General features: G+C 51.9%; 1 protein-coding gene across 7 annotated transcripts; it reads right to left on the bottom strand.

Moving 5' to 3' along the window:
• Positions 1-567: 567 nt before the first annotated feature.
• On the bottom strand, positions 568-13,046 carry NFE2L1 (NFE2 like bZIP transcription factor 1). Of its 7 annotated transcripts, none has more exons than XM_082373154.1 (6): positions 12,915-13,046; positions 10,413-11,428; positions 5,349-5,531; positions 4,848-4,937; positions 4,463-4,621; positions 568-3,670 (listed from the first exon to the last, which is right to left on the bottom strand). In XM_082373154.1, the coding sequence occupies exons 2-6, from the start codon at positions 10,920-10,922 to the stop codon at positions 2,312-2,314; spliced, it is 2,301 nt and encodes a 766-aa protein (XP_082229280.1). In that variant the 5' UTR covers positions 10,923-11,428; positions 12,915-13,046; the 3' UTR covers positions 568-2,311. The 7 variants fall into 7 exon arrangements, with proteins under 7 accessions (XP_082229280.1, XP_082229277.1, XP_082229279.1 ...); XM_082373151.1 differs by having other exon boundaries at positions 5,349-5,564; positions 12,915-13,045; XM_082373153.1 differs by lacking the exon at positions 12,915-13,046 and adding an exon at positions 12,510-12,626.
• Positions 13,047-21,721: the final 8,675 nt, after the last annotated feature.

A 21,721-nucleotide genomic window follows, 5' to 3' on the forward strand; every position in this document is an offset into this window, starting at 1 on the left:
GGTCACCTCAGCTGGAGAGCTTTCAAATGCCTTAAACCCTCGGGTCTAGCTTTCTGTTCTCTGGTTCCGTGACCCTGCTGTTAGAGTGAAGTGCTTGGCATGTGCTGGTCCTGTAGATCTCCTGGGTTTCTGCCATCACCGTCGTCACTGTGACTACGCTCCAAAGCTCTGCACCCCGTTGGTAGGTGGGGCCACCAGAGAAATAACAGCACAATCAATATTAAAAATGCAGTCTGCCACAGGAAGACAGGTAAGGAGCTAGGCCAGGTGACAACACCCACCTAGCCTAGCCCTAGGAGAAAGGCCAAAAAGGATTCTGAATCCTTCCTCTAAAAGGATTCAGCTGGCAAACCCTACAAAAAGGCACATAACACCTGTTTGGAAGCTTTAATACAGTATTTAAGACTTTCGTCTTTCTAAATTCTTCATTGTCAATCTCTGCTGCTCTCCACCCACTTTCCCCTAAGAGCTCTGCCTTAGCTACACAATGGCCAGTCCTCTCCTCATGGGGCCTGTTTCCTTTACTCTCAATTTAAATTCAAAATAGGGAAAAATTGCACTTGAGAATAAATCATCCATTTTATTTTATTTTATTTTGTCATGTGCTCACAGCATCTCTCTCTCCTCTCCCTGGCAGGTCACAGAGATAAATTAAAAATAAAATCTACAAGGAAAATAATTTATAAAAGCACTTCCCAGGTTCGTGCCTTCTATCCGTACTGCTCAGTTAGAATGCCTCCCCACCTAAGCGGGGAGGAGAATCAGTGCTTCCCCACTTCAACTCATTCCTGCTAGCCCGGGGCAGACAATGCTCCAGACCCAGGCCGAGGTGGGGACAGCAGTGGCAACAGTTAGAGACACTGTGGTCCTGGAACCACCCGGCCACCTTGGTGCTCCCCTCTCTGCCTCCCCCAGGCAGTCCTCCAGGAGCCCTTGCTAAACTGGGGGTGTGGAGAAGCTGCCTGTGGCCAAGAGCCTGAGGGAGGGGTACCCTCAGCCCCCGTTACACGCACTTCTCATTCTCCTAGAAAGAAACCCAAAAAAGACAGACAGAGACCTCGGGACAGAGGAGAAAAATCCCAAGTGTTCACACGGTTACACGGAGTCTTTATGGCAAAGAGAACATTTAGCAGCTTTGAATATTGGTATCTCCTTTTTACTCAACACAAGCATTCTAGACCCTATAAGTGAAACAGGGCTCAAGCCCTAAAAAAATCAAAGCGCAAGAAACTCTAAGAGGACTAGTTTTTGTTGTTGCTGCTGGGTTTTGTAGTTTTTTGTCTTTCCAGTGACAAAGCCCAGTTGTTGGTAGGGGAGGCCTGAGGGAAGGGTCATTCCCCAGTGTTGTGCTGAATACTGCCTGGCTTGTCCACACCATCCCCCTGCCTCAGAGCAGCTCCCAGGAGGCTGCAGGCCCAGCCCTGTGGGCACTGCCGGCACCCCAGCTCCAGAAGAGCTCCAGGCAGCCGGTGAGTGGTGGGGGCGCATGGGTGGGAAGAGAACAGCATTCGCATGCAGGCTCTGATGGAGATGTGGGAGCCTCAGCTCAGGGGTTACTGGGCACAGAGGAAGATGTATGGCAGGGCAGTGAGTGACATGCTTGGTGTTGGGGCTGCTGCAACATGAGGCCTCACGACCCCTGCCTGTTGACTCTACCCTTTGATCCTAACCCTCCAAGCCAGTGTCGGGTCCCAGGGGCTCCCCTATGATGGAAACCTCACAGGAGGTATCATCCAAGAGCTCCCCTTCAGGGAGACCAAAGTGCAGGAGCAGGAAGAGTTCACAGGCCCCTCCCAGAACCTACTCCGTGTTCCACCCCTCCCCTAGGTTGAAGTGGGGTTTACTCACACCAGTGATCTAGTCCCCTCTAAAACCTGCTGCCTGAAATCCTGGCCAGAGCCAACTTAACCTGCTCTCTGATTTTCTTCCCGCTTTGATTTTTCTGGGTTTTTTGTTTTCCTTCCTTCCTTCCAGGAATGAGACTTTCTACTACTTTCCTCTCCTCTCGCAAGTCCCTTACTTTCCCTTTTTCGGCCTCCAGCAATGCCAGCACCACCCTTCCCTCCAAGGAAAGGGGTAGGGGTGAGGACCCTGTCCACCCAAACGGTCTGGCCACTTCCACCCCCCTCAGTGGGGGAAGCTGAGCCAGACAGCGCCTGCGCCTGCCTCTTCCTGTCCACTGACCCGCAGTCATCCCATCTGAGATCTATTGGATAAGAAGGCATTAAAGTCCCCGCTGTAGGTCCAGGTCCAGGCCCAGCCCTTCTCCAGTTTCCATCTCGGTGAGCGTCAACCCCCTTCCTCCCCAGGCTCACTTTCTCCGGTCCTTCGGCTTCCTCTCCTGCCGCCGGGCCTGCTGGTCAGCCAAGGTGCGGGGAATGAGGAGGACGCTGCCATCCCCGGCATACTGCAACGCATACTGACTGGGCGAGTAGGGCCGCCCGTTCTCATCCCGCAGCCGCCCAAACACTTCCTGGTACAAGCTCTGGACCTTCTGCTTCATCTGCCGCAGGGACCGGAGGAACTCCACCTTCTCCCGCAGCAGCCGGGCTTTATCGCGCTGCAGGTCCTCCACATCCCGCTCCAGGTTCAGGATGGTGTCCAGCTTGCGCTTGCGGCAGTTCTGCGCCGCCATCTTGTTCTTGCCACGGCGCCGGATGTCACGGATGAGGCTCAGCTGGGCCTCACTCAGCTGGTACTTGGACAGCAGCTCGTTGAACTCCTCCACAGGCAGGTTGATGATCTTGTCGTTGGTGAAGGGGATCTTCATGGCTCGGGCTCGATGTTCATCCCGGCTCATCTGTTTGTCCAGGAAGTCAGCCTGCTTCTCCTTGCTGCCCTTCTTGAGGGTGCTGGGTGGTGGCAGGTCAGCGGAGTCGAGGGCACTGGGTGCCATGTTGTATGTGTGGTTGTGGCCCACGTGCTCCAAATAGGGCAGGCAGGAGAGCTGAGCTGGGTCCTGGTAGCTCATGCGGCAGAACTTGGAATACTCGGGCTGGTAGCCCACAGCGCCCTCAGCCTCTTCCAGATCCAAGGTCTCAGAGTCAGAACTGTAGCCAACTGCACCTTCCTCAGAAAAGGAGGAAGAGGCTGAGGAAGAAGCAGAGGAAGAAGAAGAGGAAGAAGAGGAGGAGGAGGAGGACGAGGAGGAGGAACTACCTTCAGAGCTGCTCAGGGAGGAAGGGCTATGGCTGGAGTCCAAGGAGAGGCCTGAGTCAGAGTCAAATTCCTCTTCGAGCTGGGAGGCCTGCACGGGGTTAAAGCCTTCTTCAATGGCCAGGTCCATCAGGCTGATCTCATCTAGCATGGCTTCATCTAACAGACCCCCGAGTGGGTCAGGCAGCTCAGGGCCTGCTGTGTCGTTGGCTGTGCCATTCAGCTGGGGTGGAAAGAAGAGCCCTGCCAGGTTGGTGGAACCAAAGGTGGAGTTGAGGCTGGTGGAATTGCTGGGGACCAGCGGGAGCAGCGTGGAGCTGCCGGCCACAGGCAGGCTCTCCACCTCAGGGCTGAAGAGTGAGAAGTCCTGGCTGCAGCCCCCCAGGGACGCCTGATGCAGGCTGACATTCTGATTGATGGGAGTGTTGGGGGCAAGGCTGTAGTTGGTGCTCAGTGGGTCTCCTGGAGGGGCATCGTACAGGATTTCACTTGTTGATGTGTTCACTTCCATGGCCTGGGAGGGGAGAAGAGCATCACCGTTCACTTAGCGCAGACTCCATCCCCAGGTGTGGCTGGGGGCTCACGACAGCAGGCACCCAACATAGGCACAGCTGCATGGGTGTAAAGGCAAGAGACAGGAAACCACAGCCCACAGCATCAGCTCCTGGCCCCGCTTGATCCATCATGCCTGGCAGAGACGGGTTCCTCCCTGTGGACTCCACCCCAAGGCAGGACTGATCAGCTCCAGGTCATGTTTGGCCCAGACTCCCCCATCATGGAGGAGAGGAAAAAAGCACCTAACACTGCAAAATCAGCACAGTGAAAAGTACACCCAGCCTTGGAGTAAGAAAGCCTAGCTGCACCACTTGCTGTAAGACCAGGAGCATTTCACTCAGTCTCTCTTTGAGGTTCAGTGTCCTCACGTTTAAAATAATAAAGGGCTGACTAGATGATCGTGAGGGCCAAGTGAGACGACGATGGCTGTAAAGCACTACAAGAATGTCAGCTTTTATTAATGCTAAACCTAGGAAACACCCAGCCAAGTGATTATCTGCCTGAAGGGCAAGAAGGAGGCACACCTAGGAGCCAGGCCTGCTTTAGAAGCCTGAGCCCCGGGGCTTTAACCCAAACCCCAATCCTGACTCCACCACCTACTGACACATGGACAGTTACCTCTCAGTGTCCCCACTTTCCTATGGATCAGAAAGGTGTTACTCTCTCTTTTCCCAGAAGTGGAAAAGCAACTGAGTATGAAGACACCCCACACAAAGTCCGATAGGTTTGTGCCTGGTTCTGATAATCCTACCTGCATTTCCATGATGGACATGAGATCTTGCCACTGCTGTTCCAAATCAAATGGAGACTCTGTCCCCGTCAGGAGAGGAGACAAAAGATTGTTTTGAAGACCTGGGGGCTCACTCTCACTAGGCACTGCTTCTGTTATGCTGGAAATGTCTGCTGGAAACTAGGGCAAAACACAGAGGGTTTAACAGGGGAGGAGGAAAGACCACCTTCTGCTTTCCTCCCCGAGACTACCACCTGAGGTTCTGTTTCTTCCTTCCTCTGAATTCACCCCCAGCAGCCAGGACAAGGCCAACACCAAAAGCCGGCCCCTCAGGCAGCCACAGAGAGACACACTGTGTGCAGGCTGCCCTGCTGACTCAGTGTGCTCTCCCTGGAGTCCTGCTCACCTCAGCATTCTCCCCAAAGGGGCAGGTGGCCTCCAGCAGCCTAAGGCACTCTTCCAGGGACAGGGCTGTCTGGTCCTCCCCACCAGGCACCTGTGGCAACAGCAACTGTTAAGTCTGACTGACCCGGGCCTTGGCTGCCTGTGGGCCGAAGCCCCTTCCCCAGCCTTTCCAAGGGGAAGCTTGAAGGAGGCCCTGCATGGTTGCAGGCCTACACTCTCCCTCCGTTCCCAGGCTGTCGGCTGGCCCTGAGTCCCAAACTCCAGGGGAGAAGAGAGTGGGGGGTTCTGACACAAGCAGAAAGCCGCTAGGTGCTCTGCCTCCCGTGTGCTGTTCGTTACCAAGGCGTGGCCCCTCCGCTGCGGCTGCTCTTCTACTCCCGCTTCCTCAGCCACCACTGTGACTTAGAAACCCCAACCCGAGATATACATTCAGGCCCATCCCACAGACACAACCTGCCTTCTCTAAAGAGAAGTTTCTAGAAGTGGGCAGAGGCAGGAGTACCTGTGCAGGGAAGCTCTCCCCAGTCTCTCCATCCACTAGCAGGTTTCGTGCCAGAGCTTCTGCACCCTCGCCTGGCCAGGTGTCCTCCTGCTCTGCTCCATCTCGCAGTTCCTTATCCACATCCTGCTCCTTCTGGCGATGACTGTAGTCAAAAATCTCACGCCCAGCCCCCAGGTCAATATCCTGTCGCCAAAGGATGTCAATCAGATCTATGTCCTGAAAGACAAGAGCACCTTGACTTTAGCTCTGGGGTCCAGGGGCCCCTCCCTGTCCTGCCCCTCAGAGGTTCCTCCTAGCATCACCCCAACTACTCCCGGGTGGGGCCCCTCCCAATCTACACCTGCCAGACTCTACAGACTCTACCCCCTGTCCCCTCCGTACCAGCACAGCTTCATTCATCCATTTCCAGACACCAGCCTCCAAAAAAAAAAAAAAAAAAAAAAAAAGAGCTAGCGAAAACCACTAGCACAACCATCACCATACCGGTCTGCGGGCTTAGGATCTGGACCAGAGGCACAGCCAGGCCAAAAGGCAGGGCCATCTTACCACTACTTAAGAAGGAAGGGGGAAGCAGGAGACACTTCTCATTTCGGGAATGGGAATCCCTTAAAACTTGGTTTGTAGAAAGCCAGCCATGGCAAGCAAGAGTCAACTGTCAAGCAAAATTGCTTCGCAGTGGCCAGCCTTGCATCAGCCTGTGGTGCCATTTCATTTGCATAAAGGGGTGGGGTGGACTGGAGAGGAAAATCCCTGCATTTGCAACCACCTGATGCAACCAATGACAACGACAGGCTATCCAGCCCTTCCTACAGCCGTTCCCCCTTCCCTGGATGAGGCAGGAGTACGGCTGAACACCCACAATTCTCAGTCCAGGCTCACCTCAAGATCCATCCCTACCAGAATAGAATGCCCACTTTCAGCTGATCCTAGCAAGCTGCCTCAATCCCCGGAGAGCCTCAGGCAGTCAGATGATCCTCACTGGACACCCCACCCCTGCCAAGGCCAGCCCCACGGTGTCCCCACAAACCAGTGCTCTCACTCCCTTACCACACCCCAGGACTCACTGACTCCCATCAGTCAACCCACTCAAGGACATAGCCCCCATCACTGCCCAGCCACAACTGCCACCTCGGGCACCAAAACGCCTCCCTCTCACTCTACGCTGGCGGCTCCCGATTAGTTCCTGCTCCAACTGCCACCCCCACTGCCACCAGCGTACAACCCCAATAAATATGAGACGTTCGGGTTTCCTATACATGCCGCCCCCTGCTGTTGAAGAAACCCTAAACTGTTGCCTTCCAGTCAGAGATTAAAAGACAGACACTTTCCAGAAAGCAGTATCCTTAGCTTAGACCCACCTCCCTAGCTCTGACCAGGTATCCCTCTCCCACAGTAAGCCTCCCTGATCCTAAGACCTCCCAGGTGCACCTCTCCCTGCAGTCTCCCCACATATACCAACCTGAACAGAAGCCCTGGACCCAGGAGCAGAGGGGGGCTGGGCCACCCGGTGACCAGCCACCAAAGAGTTAAGGGGCCGGCTCCCTTTGGCATGGCCCCTACCACTGTGAGAGCTGCGGTCCAGGCGGGTCATGGTCTGCGAGATGAGCCCCAGGGCAGCTGGTGCTGGGCAGCCGGACAGGGGGCTCCAAGGAGCTCTTGGCTCGCAGGGAGCACACCAGGCTGGAAGGGTGGCCCCTTGCTAGCTCCGAGGGGCTCAAGGAGGGTGCCCCGCCCGTGCTGCTGCCTGGGCGGCCCAGCCCAGCCCCCTTCCTCCATCCTGGAGCAGCCCCCTCCCACCTCACAACCCCAGTTCCACTCAGGCGCCCGGCAGCCCCCACCCTGAGCTCACCGCAGAGGCTGCAGTGATATGGGACTCCCACCCCATGCTCCGTGCTCAAGCTGCAGAGGAAAGCAAGCTCCCTCCTTGGCCTATCCTCCCGCTCCTCCCTCTCTCCCCCTCCCCACGCCCCCCAAACTTGTTACCTAGGCTGCAGCAAGGAGCCAATCCCCTCCCCCTCCCACCCCGCAGGTCACTGCTGAGGCTGCAGAGAGCCAATCCCCTCCCCCAGGTCAGCAGCTGGGCTGCGGAAAGAGCCAATCCCCTCCCACTGTCGTTACCTAGGCTGCGACGAGAGCCAATCTCCTCCCCCAAGTCTCCGCTGGAGATGCGGAAGGAGCCAATCCCCTCCCACCGCCTGTTACCTAGCTGCAGCCGGGAGCCAATCTCTGCACCAGGGCAGCTGGAGAAGCTGCCGCAAGGAACCAGCCCATCCCCAGGCCGCCTCCGTCTCCTCAAGGAGACGCACCCAGGGGCGGGCAGCCCCACCCAGCCCAGTCAGCCAGCCGGGGTGGCGCAGTGAGAGAGCCCTGGGGGGAAGGGGTGCCACTCTCCCTCCTGTCGCATCCTGCTTACCCAGCCCACTCAGGACTGGAACTCAGGACTGGGCAGACACTCCTCCCACAGCTTCTCCGGGAATCTAAGTTCTTCCCTGGAAGCGTAAGGAGTTTTCCCGTTCCTCAGGAGGGCTGTGGCCAGTCGTCCTCAAGCCCAAGGCTCAAAGCTAGGCTGGGCAGGAACCCAGTGCACCCAGATCCACTGGGAACCAGGAGCTTTGTCACCCTACAACAAGCCAGACAAGAGGAAGGGGGAAAGCCATCTGCACATATGCAGGGATGTCACAGTGCTGGCCAGGCCTAGCCCCAGGCAAGAGGAGGGAGACAGGAGCCTGAAAGCCAGCACTGAAGGAGACAGGTGCTCCGCAACGTCCTGGACACAAACATGTCCCCCCCCCGCCCCCCACTTTCTCTTTACCCCAGGCTTTGTTCAAGAGCAATCTCGGCCTGAGCCCCGGCTTACATCTCTAAAGCAGGAAGAATGCCCCTGACAGAATCAGGGTCACAATTCTGGCTCCCATCCTCACTGCTGCTCCCCTTGAGCCTAAGGTCAGGTCAGGGACAGTATGTTCTCCTTGGCTGCAGAGTGCTCCTCCTCGCCTGCAGAGAGCTGTACACAGGCCACCCCCCGCTCTGGGCAGAGTGCCAACCTCGAGGGGAATCCTATCCCTGACAAGGGCCTGGGCTATAGCTGTCCATCGAATAGGCCTGGCAGCAGGGGAGTGCTGCCACCCCAGGGATAATACCAGCTCCAGCAGTGCCTGTCACATGCTCTGGACCTGGGTATTTTTATCCCTGAGTTGCTGAGGAAATAATGTTCTAGACACACAATAATCTTCCCTTCCCCCATACCCAGCCTGGGCCCCTAATGCTAACCCACCCCCAATCTCCAGAGGGAGCAGTGAAGGCCTGGGGTCAGGGAAAGCACAAACTTCATGAAGATCAAGAAATGGAGGCAACCAGGGTCAAAGTCCCATCCCATCCCATCCCATCCCACCCCATCCAATTACATTGAAAACATCCCATTCCACCCCATCCCAGGAGAGGTCCCTGCAGGAAGAGGAATGAAGCTATGCCTGGTGGGTTACCAGCAGCAGGGTTCCCAAGCCCAATTACATCCACCCCTTGAGGAGCTACCGTGGGTGGGATGATGGAAAAGGAGGCTGGGAGGCATACTTCTTCAGACCACTGTGCCAAGACTGGAGCCCAGTTGACGGGAAATAACAGAGGCAGCAGAAGAGAGGTGGCACTGTAAGAATCTCAGAAAAGAGGCACTGCAAGGCAAGGAGTGCTCATGACTCCCATACTCGGGTAATTCTTGTCTCTCTCAAAAGTAGAGCCAATATGAGCCAGCTAAGCACAGAGCAACCCTGGCACTACTGACATTTGGGGCCAGATCAATCTGTTATTTAGGGGCTGGCTGTCCTATGCTTTTTAGGAAGTTCAGCAGCATCCCATGCATCTCTCCACTAGATGCCAATAGCACCTTCTCAAGTTTTGACAACCAAAACTGTCTCTGGACACTGCCACATGTTCCCTGATGGACAAAATCATCCCCAGTTGAGGACCACTGGCCCAGAGGAAGCCACATGATTTGACAGTCACTAACATTCAGAGAACCGAGCTCAGGAACAGGCTTCAACGCGGGATGGGAGGCAAAACCTGGTCTGACTGGTAGGCAGAAAGAGCCAAGTTCTACAGCATCTGTAAAACTTTTAACATACCTCCACACCCCCTCTTCCCAAACAATCCCCCCATGCACCCTCGCCTCAAGACTCAGCTCTGGAAAACCCAGCCCAGTGCAATCCAGCCTCCTCCTTCCCTAACGGCCAGCAACTGAACTGGACCTTTTTCCAAGCTCCTTAAGACTGAGTGGCAAGACAGGTCCAAACGCAGAGCTCAAAGCAGTCTTATCACATTGGTGGGGGAGGGGCAGCAGAAACCATTTAACATGGTTAGAGGCGACTGCATCACCTTCTGCCCAGAGCAGTGTGTCAGCCACTCCTCAGTTCAGACCTCTGACAGCTCAAAGCAAGCTGCCTTCAGCAGCAGAATGCGGTTTCTCTTCTAGTTCCCATCCCTCCCATCCCTACTCGCTGCAGTGGGCCTTTAGCAAAGAATGGGAGCCTTGGCCCTCTCCTGGCCAAGAATAACTATCTAAATCTACCCCTTGGCTCAGACCCAGGAGAGGCGACTTATCAGGACCTTACCACCACAACAGGCCTGACCACAAAGGAGGAGAACTTCAGGATACGTATGTGTGTTTTGATGTGGGGGGAGGTACAAGGCAACAGTCCACAAAATATTTGTGTCTTAGCAACAAACATACACCGCATCAAAGCCCATCACAACATGACTCCCTCCCCCACCCCGGGCATCCAGGAGTCATGTTGAAATCCAAGCAGTAAACACACAGGCATGTTCTAAGGACCTCCCACTGCCCTGACAGTTCATTTAGAGGTGGGTCAATGGTTCAACACAAGGAAATGCTCCCAACCCCCAATCCTAGTCAGACAATCTAGCCCACTCCGATCCCAGAACAATGCCTGAGACCCCCTGGAACCTCTCTGGTTCTTTACAGGGCTTACTACTATTACTACATTCCTTCAGGACCAGCCCACCCCCCCAACCCCAGACCCTTCCCACCCTCCCCTCCACGTCGCCACTAACCTCTTTGGTTAAGTCTCCACTGACTGGAGGGGCTACAGCCCCCAAATCCTCCAAATCTTCACTGAATCCCTGCTCCGTTTCGCTTTCTCGCACCCCGTTGTCTGGGCCTGTCACATCCTGGAGACCACTGGAACTCTCGAGGGCGAGGCCTGAGCTGGGCTGGCTGCCAGAGACAGACCCCTCCGGATCCCGGTGGACCAGCCAGGCGTTAACCTCAGTGGTTGGCACCTGGAACCTGTCCAGGGCCCTCACCTGACTGAGGAGCCGCCGGGCAGTGAAGTAATTGTCCAGGTCTATGCTCTTGGGGTGGATACCGTAGCCATCCAAGGTATTCCTCAGGTTGTGGAACTGGGTCTGAGTATAGGCAGAACTGGGCCCCAGGATGATCTCCCGGAGCGGGGGGAGCTGCGAGGTCAGGTAAGTATCCACGTCCACCCGCACCCCGATCAAACTCAGCAGAATGGTGAACTGGAGGAGTCCTTCCGTTAAGTATTTCTTCAGAGAAAGCATTGCTGAAGGACCAGAATGTTTATGCTTTTTGGTTTTTAAATCTTCCAAAAGACAAATCAAGGCCACTGCTCTGCTGCTCCAGCCAGCAAGTTACCCTCCTCAGTGCCAAACCCTGTACCCCACCCTGGCAGAACACAGGGGCTGAGCTTCTTGACGGCCTCAGAGGAAAGCACACCCCTTGGAGCCAAGGCCACACTCCAGACCACATTCACTTTTCCCTTCTTGACACCTCACCTCCGAAAGTACAACTGTTTCCTAACCCAGTCCAGGCCCTCAGGGCCCACGTGACTTACTGTCTCCACAGTCCACATACAGTCACTTCCTCACTCACATTAGTTGTCCTCTCTGTAAATTTCACTGCAGGTTGTTCTCGGGAACAGCTGATGGATATTTTTTTTCCTTCTCTCTCCTAAGGTTTATTTCCTTTGGCTGGAGCTACAGGCCTTTTGTCTTGGGTCAGAGTGTCCCGCCTCCTCCACACTTACCAGGGGGGTTTCCAGAGAAACCTGAAATGGGAATCACAAAAGCAACAGGATAAGATTCCAAAATTTTCATGCCATGACCAAGGCAGAGGTAGGAAACACATTAAAAGGCCACTTTTATTTTTTATTTAAAAATAAATCAGTTATTATACTCCAAGAAAAACAAAACATGAAAACCTGTTACAGACAGAACAACTATGAGAGGAAGGTATTGCTCACAAGGGATCTCAGTTTCTGGATATCAATTCTGCAGTACCCTAAAAGGTAGCTCATTTTGGATAAGCAGATAATGCCCAGGGCATCCAAAATATTTTACACCTTGTCTGATTTACCAACCCTCCCCCCACCCCATACACACTACCCAGCTTCTATTTTTAGCGTGAGAAGTCCATTTCCTATCTTAAAAGAAAGTTTGTTTCTCATCTCTCAGGAGAAAACTGCCTACAATTCTTGTGCCTTCAAGTTCTAAAAGGGAGGGAGAGATTATTAATGGGTGAGAGAGTAAAAGGACAAGAGAACAACCACCACATCATAGAAAAGAATAACGCCTTTTGTTTTCCCAACTTTAAAATCTGATTTCCCTTTCCTATCACTCTCACATTTTTTAAAAAATGGGGGTACTGACGAGATGGGGGGCCCTGAGGCAGGATTATTCGGTCCAGAATTTGAATAGGCAGGTTTTATTTTCATTCACGTGACCTTCTGATCCAAAGCAGAAGGATATGGCCAAGTCTTCAACCCAGATAGCCAAGTGGGGAGGGAGTAAAGCTGCCTTTCACTTTCTAGTCTCTACTTCTGAGCTTCCATTAACCTCATAAACCACGACATAGCTCTCTCCTGTTCACTGCTGTGACCCATCTACGAACTTCATCCTAACGGGAAAGAGGGATACACACACACACACACACACACACACACACACACACACACACGCCCTTATCTGGTTGGAGTAAACATAACTGCGACCCAGAATTCCTGCTTACACTACCCTCCAGTTCTCACGCAATTTACTACTAAAGACCTCCCAAGAGCCAATTAAGTTCGAGAAACCGTTAAAGATCGAGTAAGGCCAGGCCTGAGCCCGGTCCCACCCTGCCCCGGATACCCGAGTCCGGCTGGGACCAAGTCGCCATGCCGCTCCTGGCGCCTCGACTTCTAGCCTTCTGGGCAGCAGCGAACAAGTGCTACTTTCCTGGCCTTGACCCACCCTGACGGCCAAACCCCACCCCGCCCTCCGCCCTTATGGCCCCACCCCGCTCCCAAGCCCGGGCCTAACACCACGCCTTCTCAGGCCCTCAGCCCTCCCCAGTCCAACCCACCCCGGAGATGCTTTCTCCACGGCCTCTCGGCCCCTCCCTGCCAGGCCCAGGGCCCGGCCCCGACGCGAACTCCGCTCGGCCGCCCGCTCCCGCCTCCTGCCCCTCAGCTCCACCCCGCCGCCCTTCACCCCGTAAGCCTCGGCCCCGCGGCGCTGCGCCCCTCCCATTAGGGAAAGAAATGTGCTTGATACCCTCTGCTGATCTCGGCGTCCGCCGCTGCCGCCACAGCAGGCGCTCAGCTCGAGGCCAGGCCTTGCCGCCGCCACCGCCGGCCGGCCTAGAGCTCGCCAGCCTCCGCTTCCCTCCCCGCCCCCTCCTTCTACCTCATACGGAAGCCCGCCCTACGCCTTCTCCCCCGGAACACGTTTCTCCAATCAACGAGCGGAGGCAGTGGCCGTCGCCGGATGTTGCTTTGATTGACAGCAGAGAGAACCCAATGGCTGAGTGTGCCTCCTTCTCCCCTTTACCGATTTCCCAAGACTGACACGGTCCACGGCCCAATAGGCATGTAGGCCCACCCCACGGCATGGGCCCACCAATAAAGTGGGGCGAAGGCGCTATCGCCCGGCGTTCGGGACCCCTCGGCCGTGCGCCCACCGCTCGCCGGCTGCAGGAGGTACTACAGGCTGAGCACGGAGTGAAGTTAATAGGCTGAGCGCTTCCAGTGCATTCTTTGGCGAGGGTATAAGGGCTTAGGGCTGGGAATGGGAGGTGGTATCGCCGCCGGAGTGCGGGGTCCCCCTCTTGAGGGTTCCCACGGTGACTTGCAAAAGTCCAGTGAGACCTGAAATGCTGAGGTGGGGCACAGAGCATGTGTTTCGCGTGGTGGGGACGCTCGTGCCGCCATCTTGGGTGCTGGCAGCGGAAATCGCTCTCCCAGCTTCCGCTCCGCGCGGCCTGCGCGTTGGGCCGCTTGCCAGTAAGGGATCCTTACGCCGCCTGTCTCAGGCAAACCCTGCGGACGGTTTGCCACGACGGTGGTGGGACGTTGGGGTTATGAGGGATGTGGCATAATTAGTTATTTTTGTCATAATACAAACACCTTTTCTGTCTGTACCAACCCCCGCCACCCCACCCCCCTCCGCCCAGCCTCCCACGCAGGTTAGTTTTGCTTTTCAGGAACTTTCCTCAGTTTCTAGTGTTCTCCAGTCTCTTCTAGCCAACATCTTTGTGATTTCCAAACATTGGTTTGCCTCCAGCATCACCTTGGGAAGTTGTTAAACTTGCACATTTTGAGGCACCACACCAGAGGTTCTGACTCTTACCCTGGGGTGGCAGTCTGATAACCTCGCCCGTTTATTAAACAACTCGGTAGTTTTCATACAGCTGGTGCAAAGACCACTTTTAGGCAGTCACTGAGTTGGCGTTTGTAGTAAGTTGTTCCTAGCTGTGGGACAAAAGAGGCGTTGACTCAAATTCTTGACTCCCTGGAAGATCCTGCTGATCTAGTGGGCGAGCCATTGGTCCTCATACAACCAAGGACAAGGCCAACTGGTAATTTATTTGATGAGAACATCCAGTCCATCATGTGTTTGGAGAATTAGGCGGCTTAATTCTGGGTGGTTCACAGATTATAACGCACTTTCACCATGTAGGAGTATACAGCGTTGAATCCTCAGAAAACTAGTTACTCATTTCAAAGACAGATTAAGGGGACTTCCCTGGTGATGCAGTGGTTAAGAATCCGCCTGCCAATGCAGGGAACATAGGTTTGAGCCCTGGTCGGGGAAGATCCCACATGCCACGGAGCTACTGAGCCCAAGTGCCACAACTACTGAAGCCTGCGCCCCTAGAGCCCTTGCTCCGCAACAAGAGAAGCCACCGCAATGAGAAGCCTGCGCACAATAACAAAGAGTAGCCCCCGTTCCCCGCAACTAGAGAGAGCCGTTGCGCAGCCAAAAATAAATAATTAACAAAAAAAAGATGGGTTCAGAGAGCACATGTTTTATTTATTCGTTTTACTATTTGTCACCCAGAAAATGCTAAAATATAAACCCCATGAGGACCAGAATTTTGTGCATTAACTGTTGAGTCTTCAAAACCTAGGACAGTGCCTGCAATAGCAGATACTCAATACTTGCCGGGAGTTCCCGGGAGTTCTAGTGGTTAGGATTCCAGACTTTCACTGCCATGGCCTGAGCTCAACCCCTGGTCGGGGAACTGAGATCCCACAAGCCCACAGCATGGCCAAAAATAAATAAATAAATAACATTTCAACTTTAAAAAATAAATAAGGGACTTCCGTGGTGCCGCAGTGGTTAAGACTCTGCACTTCCCATGAGAGGGGCCTGGGTTCAATCCCTGGTCAGGGAACTAGATACCACATGCATGCCGCAGCTAAGAGTTCGCATGCCACAACTAAGGAGCTGGCGAGCCACAGCTAAGGAGCCCGCCTGCCACAACTAAGACCCGGTGCTACCAAATAAGTAAAATATTTTATGGAAGTTCCCTGGTGGGCTAGTGCTTAGGATTCCGCGCTTTCACTGCAGAGGCCAGGGTTCGATCCCTGGTTGGGGAACCATCCCACATGCCGCCAAAATACAAGAAATAAAATAAAATATTTTTTAAATAAATAAATAAAAAGTACTTGCTGAATAACTGAAGGGGAACTCAAGCAGGCCTGTGATTAAAAGTTCCTGTTAAAAGCAGAAATCAATACTTGGAGGAGGTGTGGTTTTGAAGGATATGGCATATTATCTAAAAAAATGGATGACCATTCAGCCCCTGAATAAGACCATGAAGGTAAATACTGCTGTTGGATAAGAAAAGAGGAGAAATTAAGGTGTAATCAGTAACTCAAAATATATCAAGGGGGTTGAGAAGGAAATATTTTAAAACCATAGCACTAAAAGATATCAAGACTACACTAAAGTTACCAGGCTAAAATACAAGACTATTTTGAGAAGATAGAAGGAGAGATTGCATACTGAGAGTGGCCATCTGTTTGACACAGCAAATAGAGAACAATTTTAAACCTTGACACAGTTCTGAAAAAACAACTGGGCAATCTTCTATCTATGGGGAGTCAGGGAACCTTAGCACCAACAAAACTAAGTGTTTTGGACAGTCCATTTGTACTTTACAAGTTTCTTTTGAGCTGCATAGCAGGGTACCAGGTGCCTGGGATGAGAAATAAAGTTATGTAGTACATATAAGACTAACATGAAGTCAAGATAAATATTCACTGTAACGGCAGCTGTGGGTGGGACAGCCACACTGAGGAGATAACGATGTGTGATACTCTCACATCACTTTGAAAGCCTAAATTCATTTGGTCACTTTTTAATGACTCACAGGTTTGTTAAGCTGGCTCTCTTACCCATCCTCTTCTTTCCTTTCTCTCCTTTCTGGGGTCCTGGGTGTGGCGAGAGTTGCAGGCACTGAGAATAGGAGGGGCTCCATGTTAATCCTTAGAGAAACACGGGGAGGGGGAAGGGTAAGCTGGGACAAAGTGAGAGAGTGGCATTGACATATATACACTACCAAATGTAAAACCTATAGCTAGTGGAAAGCAGCCGCATAGCACAGGGAGATCAGCTTGGTGCTCTGTGACCACCTAGAGGGGTGGGATAGGGAGGGTGGGAGGGAGATACAAGAGGGAAGAGATATGGGGATATATGTATATGTATAGCTGATTCACTTTCTTATAAAGCAGAAACTAACACACCATTGTAAAGCAATTATACTCCAATAAAGATGTTTAAAAAAAAAAATCCTAGAGAAGCGGTGGGAAAGGTGTGGAGAGGTCTTTTGCCCACACTATCCTGTTCCCTTTCTTTTGCCTCCTAACTTCAAGTACTATGTTTAAATGTGTATAATAATTATTTGAGTGTAAAGTGGGAGAGAGCTGGATCAGGAACTGTGTTATTGGGTTAAAGAATGACTAGGGGTAGTTAGAAAAAGTTTTCAGCTTAGCAGTTACAGAAAGGTGGGAAGAAAAAAGGCAAAGACAAAGAATTGCTAGCCCATTGCAAGGGCTGAGGAGAATAGAGACGTAGAGACAATCTCAGCAGCCGGCAGTGAGGCCTGGCAGGGTGTAGGCACCCAGGATATTTAATAGTACTCTGTGTAGGGAGTGGAGATCAAAAGACTGTCTTCCACTCTGTCTAGAGTTCCAGATCAAGTCTAAGCAGGTGTAAACCTCCTTCCCAGAACCCACTGATTAACCTTGTAAAATCCAGGGTGTGTCCTTCTTCACCCAGGAAGCCCCCCCCCCTCCCCGCCCCCCCCCACACCCCCTCCTTTCCCGGGAACAGCTGTTAATAGGACAATTACCCAAGAAGCAAAAGAAAGATTCCATGCTGATGTGTCATCAGTCCTGGTATATCCATTAAATCAGACTGAGAAGACCACTGGAAAAAGTGAGTGCATGCACTTGCTCCCTGAGGGAGAGGCTGAGAGCCATCAGTGGAACCAGGCCTTGCCAGGGAGGCTCCAGGCTGCTCAGGAGAGAAGAGAAGGCAGTGGGAAGCCAGGAAGTTGGTAAGTTCTAATGCACAGGGATTTGGGGTCATAAAAAAAAGCCAGCTAACTACACTGAAATCCCTACTCGTCCCAGTGATATCTACGTTGACCCACCTTCCTCTGTAGGAAAAGCTGTTGCTGCCATTGGGCAGGCACATCCATCCTCCAGGCACATCCATCCTCCAAACATCCTGTGATGATGACTCCTGCCCAGAAACCCTCGGAGAAGGTCATGTGGGAAGGCAGACTGGCTGTGGTTTGGAGTTCTTCTGGAATAGCAGGAATTGCTTTTTCCCCTAAGGGGAAACCCAATCTTTCTGCTATTCTGGTCACCCATTAGTTTTCTTTTCTTTAAAAATGTTTTTAAATGTTGTTAATCTATATAAATATTTCTCACTCTCCAATTTCCAACTAATCAAGGGGAATGGATAAAATAACTGCCTGAGATTTCCTTACAGCCCTTCTGAGAGATTCTAGGATTACATCCTGTCAATACCCCCTTTCTTACATGGTAAACATCATTAGCAAGCTTGTTACCATTAAACCATCAAAAGAGGTTCTACAAGCCAGTCTCTTCCCTGTGCACCTCTCCCGTGGCTGTCTTAGAAGATTGCTTCTCAACCCTGGCTGCACGTTAGAATCACCTGGGGGGCTTGTAAAAAATATCAGTGCCCAGGTCCCACCCCCCAACCAATTAAATCAGAGTCCCCCAGAGCAGCCCTGGACATCAGGATTTTGTAAAAGCTCCTTAGGTGATTCTTATATGCAGCCAGAGTAGAGAATCAGTAGCTTGGGGCAAGAATCCAAGTTGAGTAAAAAAGAACAGCAGGGGTAATCATGAGCACAGACTAGAATCACCACCTGATTTTAGGATGTGCTCTTTCTCAGTCCTAACGTGTTCTCTTCCTGGACCTACCCAATGAAAACGCTTCTTTGGTCATTCATGTCTTGGTGTAACATTTTATGAAGCTGAACTCAGTGGTCCTGTATGTCTCACCATGTTGTCCCAAACAGCGTTGGGTAATTTTCTTTGTATAGCTCTCAGTGTGGCATGTCACAGTCAGTGAGGTGCTATTGTGAGGTGGGAAAAGTGGGTGTTTTGGACTCAGAGCTGCGTTCAAAAACTTACTCATTGGGCCCTCCTGAGCTAAAATGGAGATAACAATATACATATTCACAAAGTTTAAAAATCAGATCCTGTGTATAAAGCCACTCATGCATGGGTAGAGCTAAGCGTGAGGTCCCTTTCTTGCCCAACTCTCTCTCCACCCACCCTACAACCTTGTTATCCCAGAGAAAGCCAAACACATTGAAGAAATGAGAGCTGTCTTTAGGATGGTCAACTGGAAACTCATCCTGCAGAGCATGGAAGCTTTCGTTTTCTCTCTGGAGGATGCCACAAGCACACACAACCACACCTCACATTGCACACACACCTCCCCCTCTTGACATTATAGCAGGAAGGAGAGAGAAAGGCTGTTACCCAAGGGAGCTGTTTCTTCTTGTCACACAAGAACAGATGCTGAAATCCTAGGACAGACAGCACAGAAATGTGGCAGCAGGAGGGTGAGTCAGAGGAAATGGAATGGTCTCACCTTCAAGATACATCAAGGCCCAGAGGGGAACCTATTTGAATCACTAACCTCCTGGAGACTCCAAAGGGCAGAGACATGTGTGTGTGTGTGTGTGTGTGTGTGTGTGTGTGTGTGTAGGACCAATTCTGAGTCCAGCTTCTCCACAGACCCGCACAGCACCTCCTCCCAGGGCACCCCGCCCCTTCCCAAGGAAGGAGGGAACAGGGAAACAGCAAGCGGCTTTCTTTTTGAACCCAGCTCTGGCTTCCTCATTCTGAGAAGCTCTCCAGCAGCTTCTTTTCTGCTGCACTTGCAGGCTTCCCAAGTGCTGCCAGCCTTACACTGTAAGGCTGTGCTCTGTGCGGGACATTGTCCTGACACCGTGCACGCTGAACTTGTATGTTTACACAGAATTCCCATTAAAGGGGCACCCCAGGTTGGGGGACCCTGAGGAGGGAAAGGAGTCCTGGGGTCTCTGTTGAGGGAGTTTGGGAAGGAGCCATCATAGGAGGAAATCTCTTCCTTGAAAAGTTCAACTTGAGTGCTCTGGATTTACTTATTCACCACGGCACTTAAGCTGTAAAGCGATCCTGATGATTATAACAATAGCAACCCTGGTGGTGGTGCTGAGGATTTTGCAGTTCCTAAGCTTCCTTCCCTGGCCTTCTCTCTCATCCCCAGCCCCTCTGCCCTGCTCAGTGCCTCTCAGCCACTCTCCTGTAACTAACTCCTCCCCCTCCTTTCCCCGGAGCCACTCCTGCTCTCTAAGTCCCCTGTCTTCCCAGGTCTTCCTCTCCTTCTGCAAGCTGACCCTCTCCCACTGTGGGTACCATTCACTACACAGAGGCTAGGAAATGCCCCTGGAGGCTTTTCTGTCCTGTCGTTGTAAATATGAGCTAATAATGGACTAGCTCACAGAAATATGAAAGCATCGAAATAATCAAATCAGTATTTTTTTTAAATTTATTTTTGGCTGCTTTGGGTCTTTGCTGCACGCAGACTTTGTCTAGCTGCAGCGAGTGGGAGCCACTCTTCGCTGCGCTGCGTGGGCTTCTCACTGTGGTGGCCTCCCTTGCTGTGGAGCACCGGCTCCAGGCACGCGGGCCTCAGTAATCGTGGCACACGGGCTCAGTAGCTGTGGCTTGCAGGCTGTAGAGCACAGGCTCAGTAGTTGTGGCCCACGGGCCTAGTTGCTCCACGACACATGGGATCTTCCCAGACCAGGGCTCGAACCCGTTTCCTCTGCCTTGGCAGGCAGATTCCTAACCACCGTGCCACCAGGGAAGCCCCAAATCAGTATTTTTAATAACATTGAGCCGGCATGACCATTGACATAACTTCTGATGATCTGGAATCCAAACAATTAAAATACTGTCTTTTCCTCCATTATACCAAATAGCATTGATTAATGTTCATTATTATAACTCTGGTAGCCTGCAGGGAATATTCAGATGTGCCTTCTAAATCATCATAAAAAGAGGTTCAGTAGACGTTTCCTCAGACATGTGTGGCTTGCTCCCTCACTTCCTTCAGCTCTTTGTTCAAATGTCACCTTCTTGAAGGCTTTCTCAAATGACCCTAATGAAAATGATATTTTCCCCTGCCTCTCCCCAACCCCTCACATTCCTGATACCCATTCCTGATCTATTTTTCTTAATAGTGCTTATCAGCAATTCAAACAATATCTATTTTATTCATTTATCTGTGTATTATGTCTTGCGCAGAAATGCATGCACACACACACAAACACACACACACAAACACTTGAATAAGCTCCATGAGAGCAAAGATTTTGTTTACTTTGCCTATTGTTGCGTCCCAGTGACTAAAAAAGTAACTGGCACATAGGAAGCACTCAATAAATATTTGTATAGTACATAAAACATGGTTTAATTGGACCTGTCATGTGTCCTGTGTGGGGTACCAGGGATTCCACAGGCACATTATCTCTATTTTTGTAGTACACAATGCCTGATGCAGAGAAGGACCACACACATTTGTAAACAAATTAGTAAAAATGGTATTTGGAGATTAAGTACAACAAAAGAAATATGTAGGGTGCTGAGACAGAGAATGTGACAGCAGAGACCTATCAAGTCAGATTCGGTGGTTGTCAGAGAGGGCCTTTTGGTGATGACATTGAAGTTGAGATGAAGAATGAGATGGCTTGATACCATTCAGCAGAGGAAACCCCCATTCCCCAGTCACCTGGGATGAGTGAGTGTGGTACCCAACATAAAAGGACCTGAAGAGAAGAATGGAGAAGAAATTCTTAGTCTGAATTTCTGGGTTCCACCTCCATTCAACTATTGATTAGCTGAAGGATCTTGAAAGATCACACAAACTCTGAGTCTCCCTTTGCTTAAAATGGGGATGAGAACACCTACCTCACAGGCGTAAGTTATATTAGATAATGTACATGAAAGTGCTTAAGTGTAAAATGCACGCCTGGTATTGTGATGGGTAAATGGGTAAGTACTGTAAACTCTGTACCGTTGGAGTGTGAATTTCCCACTGGCCTTGAGGATGCTGAAGCTAAAGCTTGTCCTCTGGTGTACTTAGGCCAAAGGAACCAAAGCATGGCAAAGCCTGATGCCATTCACTGGTGGAGCCTTTGTGCTGCTAGGCATCTGTCTTGTTTCAGATTGTGTCGTGTCTGTGTCTTGGGAGACTTCTGCCACAGCGTCCGGGCGCCATGGCTCCCTAACCCAAGTCGCGTGAGAGGAGTGGGAGAAACTCTTCTATGCAGAGGGGTCTCTCTAAGAGCTGCCCTCATCTGCTCCCACTGCTAGAACCTGTCTCTGCGACCCAAAGGATGACCTGATGTATTTGTCCCAACGGTACCTACCAGGAGTCAAGAGACAAACTGGACTTTGACTGTGTTTTCTGCTAGCCTCAGGACAGCCTGCGGACGTCGGTGCAAAGCAAACCCACAAGTCAGAGAGAAGGCAGGAGGGGAA

This window comes from Balaenoptera borealis (assembly GCF_965194805.1).
Source record: "Balaenoptera borealis genome assembly, chromosome: 20".
Lineage (NCBI taxonomy): Eukaryota > Metazoa > Chordata > Mammalia > Artiodactyla > Balaenopteridae > Balaenoptera > Balaenoptera borealis.

Coding starts and splice junctions, on each gene's coding strand:
- NFE2L1 (XM_082373151.1), bottom strand. CDS start 10,922: ATGCTTTCTCTGAAGAAATACTTAACGGAAGGACTCCTCCAGTTCACC. Junction 5,565..10,412: donor GTGGAGACTTAACCAAAGAG/GTTAGTGGCGAC, acceptor CTTGTCTTTCAG/GACATAGATCTGATTGACAT. Junction 4,622..4,847: donor CCTTTGGGGAGAATGCTGAG/GTGAGCAGGACT, acceptor GTTTTGCCCTAG/TTTCCAGCAGACATTTCCAG.